The 5260-nt window shown below is 38.5% G+C and overlaps 1 protein-coding gene across 1 annotated transcript in view; it reads right to left on the minus strand.

The window, feature by feature from the left end:
* Positions 1-1776: 1776 nt before the first annotated feature.
* The window catches only part of ANO3 (anoctamin 3), a 201450-nt gene continuing 197966 nt past the window's right edge, over positions 1777-5260 (minus strand). Inside the window, exon 24 of the mRNA XM_027775367.1 lies at positions 1777-3602. Within this exon, the coding sequence (XP_027631168.1) occupies positions 3420-3602 (183 nt within the window). The 3' untranslated portion in view covers positions 1777-3419. The remainder of the gene's footprint in view (positions 3603-5260) is intronic.

The following is a 5260-nucleotide window of genomic DNA, read 5'->3' on the forward strand; positions in this document are numbered from 1 at the left end:
TGCAACAATAAGAAACCATTGCTTTGTAGAGTTAAACAATGAACAATCCCCTCCTCATATACCATCAACACATCCCAATTTAATATTAAAAAAAGCAGAATTAAAGTTAACATGCAGATTATAGGAAAAATGCCATATCAAATGATACTTTATTCAGTGAAAAAGTTTCCTATTTATTCCATTGTATAATCCATTGTGCTAAGAGTCGTTTTGGAAGAATGTGCAGCATTCCAAGTTGTATCTCATCATGCAGTCACTCAGTAGCATTTTATCTAAAAGTGCATGGACAGACGCAGACGACTGCAAACAGTTTCAGCTACGATCTAGACGATTTTCCATACAGCATATTGGAAAAGCTCTTCAGCTTTGAACAACTTGTCAAGGCATACTGCATGCACATATATATTAGGTATTCACTTGAAAAGACCACAAGTTGGAATATGAAAATATATAAGCAGCATTCATGTAATACAGAATTCCTGAGATAGTGTGTGCTATAAATCTTTGAGAAATAATCTGTATTCATATGAAAACCATGATATAAAACATTTTTCTCGACTAAAGCAGAGTGACCTAAAGCTAACATACCACAAGGGGCTCTCTGTACTCTATTATCAACAAAGATGAAGGCCTAGCTAGGTTCTGTGGCACTGTTTCACAAAACAAACATCTTTTTAGATAATTTTGCTTGTTTGTGTCTCTATTTTCCACACCTGTTTCAAAAATACCAGAGAAGGCATATTCTAAATCAACGTATTTTAATTTTTTATTAAAATAGCTTTGTTTGTTCATGTTTTTCTCTATAACCAATCAGTAGGACCTTAAACCCTGATGGCACGATAAAAAAAAAAAACTTGCAAAAAGAATTCTCAAGGACTCAGCTATCATTATTCTTTGCTCTGCTATAAAAGAAACGTCTCTGTTTTATGAACCTAATTAGAAAAATAGGTCAATGTCAGGGTTTTTTGTTTGTTTCGTCATCAATAGGCATAGAGGACGTTTGTATTCTGGAATGTGTATACCTTTAGCTGAAGAGAAAGTAGAAATACAGATGTCACAAAAAATGGAGGAGTTTAAAAGTCCTTTGTGTAGCTAATGGTATTAGTTGCTATTAAAAAAGTAGAGGAGCAAAAGAAGAGCCTCTTTGGATCTGAATGGATAGTCCCCAGGGCACGTGAGCAGATGCTCAGAGTCAGAGGGCAGGTGAGGAAGTGACTATTCTTGACCAAAACAAGCAGTGAAATAACTGTAATCTATCAGCTTTTCCCTGCAGGGACAGAAGGAAAAGGCAACAGAACACTTTGGTATTAGAATTATAAAAATAGTTTTCTAATAAGGGAACTCCACTTAAACTACAGAAACACTGGCCTACACAATCAGGTATTATGTAACGACGGGGGAAATATCCCAGCAAGTGCATCTTTCTGTGATCCTGCTGTGGAGTGACACCCTACACTGCATTACACAGCCCTAGACAGTGCGGCCTGCTGTCCCCTGGCCATGAGGTACAGCCTACTGCCACCCCTGTCAGTACTAGACTGAAACATTTCTATGTTACATGTAATTGTATGCAAAACAGCTTCATTTCCACTGTGTTTAGTCTCTTAGGGGACAGCAGGTGGCATAATGGTTAAGTTGCTGGACTCCCAAATGGCTGACTGGGATTTGAGTTCCAGATCCAATGGCCTGAAAATCATGTTGGGTGGTGTATGAGTATGCAAGCCCCAAATCCCAAGAGAGAATGGAGAAGGGACTGCAGGTGTGGCCATCCCGCCTGGGGAGTAATTTCTCACTTTCTCTGTATCTCTCTGGTGAGTGCACATGCCCTATAGCAAAAAATATTAGTCCTTTAAATTTCGGAAATAACTGTGATTTTCCAAATTATACAAAAAATGGACAATAATAATAATGTTACATATGTATGCATGCATATCAGTGATTCCATACTTCAAGGGGAAGAAAACTGGGATGTCTGTATTTTACAAGGAAGGCTGTCTTATTTCTACCATGAGATCCCCTATTTCCACTCTTCTTTCTTGGTATCTCACCTCACAATTTGTGCCTCCTCTGGACTTTCTTCAGGTGAATGTCTCTTCCATCCTGCTATTGCAGACTGTGAACAAACCTACTCCTTGATACAGAGTTAATACTGGAATAGGAATTCCACCAAAGCCAAATTATGTCTCTCACAAATTAATTCGACTTTGTTTCCAGAGAGTTTTCAAAAGTAAACAAATCAATCAATCGAAGAAATAAAAACAGAAAACTCCCTTTAGTGATGAAAAAAAGTAAAATTCAAAAGTGCTTTTTTTTTTTTTTACAAACAATAGATTTATATTCATGCAGTATTTTCAGCAGCTCACAAATAGGAGTGCACATTGTTGAAGAAGCATCAGGTGTTGCAGAGCATCTGGCTTTAGTTTTCCTGAATAAACATACGACAATAGCATACTGTGTAACTGGCTTCAGAGCTGCAATAAATTGTAATGCACGTTACATATTGTTGAAGTGCAAAAGTACATGGAAAACCAACGTATTTACAGCATTTCAAGGTAACATTCTGTGAGGGTTATAATAAGTCAAACAGGGGAAAAGTAAATAAACTATAAAACAGGCTTCTGCAGTGAAGTATGGATAAGTCGTGTTCTAAATGATAGAAGAATAACCATTCCTATTGTATAAATATGTGGCTCTATTGGTACTTAGTACAAAGAAAGAGCAGTGCCCCTGGCTCTGCCCGGGATGAAACAGACTCGAATGTAGCCGATGCAGTAGAATAGTATTTCAATGAATGGTATTCTTTCGGAATCTTAGGTTTTTTGGTTTGACTACAAAGGTAATGTGCAACTCTTCAACTGCATAGTCAGTGTAAAGCAGCATAAACTCCTTGTGGCACAGATCCACAATCTCGGCAAGAGACAAGGGGAATTCCTATCACCCCGGAAGCTGAAGGGACCTGGAGCTCTGGAAGTCAAGGCAATAATAGAATTACGTCACTTTTTCTACCTCAACTCAACCAACGGTTCCAAAGACAGATTAGTATGTGAGTGAAGACCACATGATACTTTAAGTCATGCCTGGTTTCTGAACTGTCTTAGAAACCACACCATCAGTCTTCCTCTACACTGCAGCTGATGGAAGGTGGGGGGGGGTCTCGATACACAACTCCCTGAGGCTGGTTCTGAGAATTAGATCCTGGCTTCCTGCCATGACAGTTGAGCTCCTTTTTAAGGTCACGGGTCACCTTTTTGTTCCCTAGAAGCCTGGACATTCCATAGCCCAGTGACGGCTGTCACATCTCCGAGTAGCGTATTATACATTTGGTTAGCCAGGAAAGCTTTCCTCCTAGATCTCGCCTAGAATTCGCAGTGGCCATCACTCCTTCCCACTAAAGGCACCACCCTACTGGGCAGCATCAGCTACGGCCATTCGTGGTGAACAGGCTGTCCACTTTTTCTCCGCTGTTGTTGCAAATGTTCAAGTTCGGCCTCGTACATCATTTCTTGGACCAAGTACTTCTCCCGTCGTATTCGATCATACAGGCCTTTTGGTACATCTGGAATCAGGTACGCGATGAATGACTTAATCCCAAAAACGAGGTGCTGTAGAGTTAAGAGTAGAAGGATGACTTTGTAGTGCTTATTATAAAACCGGGATCATGAACAAGTTCGCGTTTATGTTAAAGTCAAGCATTAGGATTTAGTATGTGCCAACTGGAATAATGATATTTTCGAACATTATGTTGGGAAAACAATCAGTGCCTTCTATCACAAACATACTGGGTGGAAGCAAAGACTTATTTTCTCTTTCTACTGCTACGGGTTGCTATCACTTTATAAACCCTGGCTGAATGTCAAGTTCAGGCCTATACAATCCTTACATAGCATGCAACAGTATTACAACGTGAACAAAAATTGTATCCAGGGAACATCCGTCTGCTAGATCATCATACATCCAATACAAACCACAGAGAATAGTTTTTCTGTGATGCCGGGGATGTGCTCAGTGTCTAACACATGTGTTTTCAATCATATCTACTCAATTAAATTCATATATCATAACTGTTTGAAAATGTTGTATGTCTGTCACATAATTATTACATGACAAAACCATATGACTATGCTTATAAACCAGCAAGAGTATTACATGTGGGATTCTGAGAAATGGACTCTAGAACTCTTAGGGGTGACTGATACCTTCAGGTAACTAAGGCAATTTTGAAAAATAAGAGCAAACGTGTCAGGGATAGGATATGACTTTCTTCATCATATATCAAGATATATTACAAACATACATATTATAGAATTTAAATGGTGTGATATGAAACTGGTGAAATGGAAGGGGATGGGACATTTCATCCACTGAGTGTAAACAGCTGCAGTCCTTTTGGAGAACAATCTGTCAGTGGCATGTGAAACTGAGTGTTCATGTAAACTAACAACCTAACAATTCTATGCCTGGGTGCATACTCCCAGAAACCTTCAACAACTTAATGAGATAACATGTTCGAGATTACTAGTGAGAAATATATTTGAGGTAGAGAAAACCGTTGAAGTCCTAAGTAACCATCTCTAGGTGAATGTGGTATTTAAATAATATTGTACAGTACACAGATGCAGTCATCTAAATGTGGACAGATCTATAGATAAATGTATGTATCCCTAGAGCTAAACAAAAGCAAAATGGGTAAGAGTCAACACGAAGTTATTACACAACACCAGTGAAGTGATTTTGCAAAAGGACACTCAAAATAACACTATGTACATTTTAAAATGAACAAACATATATGCAAATAATCATGTGGAAGAATGTAAACTGAAGAAAAGAGAGTGGGGACTTTTGGAGTGAGTGAGTAATGGAATTTGGAGCGGAGAATGGATGAGAGAAGGCTGAGGCATTTGGTGAACTCTTTCCTTGGGTTCTAAAAGAGGATGAGAGGAAAAAAGTGCATGATAAAAACACATCCACACACAATTTAAAAAAAGAAAGACGGCCTGAATTACTGAATTGGAAATATGCCTTAAACGCTTATGATACTCAAAACAGGGAGTCTCACTTCACCACAGGCAACATTTTTATAGGCTCTTAGAATCATTCAGTAATAGAATTCCACTACTGGACGAGACTGTTAGTGGTAAGCATTTCATTTTAGAGACAAAGGACATTTCACTATCAAATTTGAAGAACTTTTTTAAGCTCAGTTGAGAGGTGTAGCTGCCTTTGCAAAACTTATTTCAAAGGTGTTAGGTATGTCTCTCTC

The sequence above is a fragment of the Tupaia chinensis genome, unplaced genomic scaffold (genome assembly GCF_000334495.1).
Source record: "Tupaia chinensis unplaced genomic scaffold, TupChi_1.0 Scaffold000555_1, whole genome shotgun sequence".
In the NCBI taxonomy this organism is placed as follows: Eukaryota; Metazoa; Chordata; class Mammalia; order Scandentia; family Tupaiidae; genus Tupaia; species Tupaia belangeri.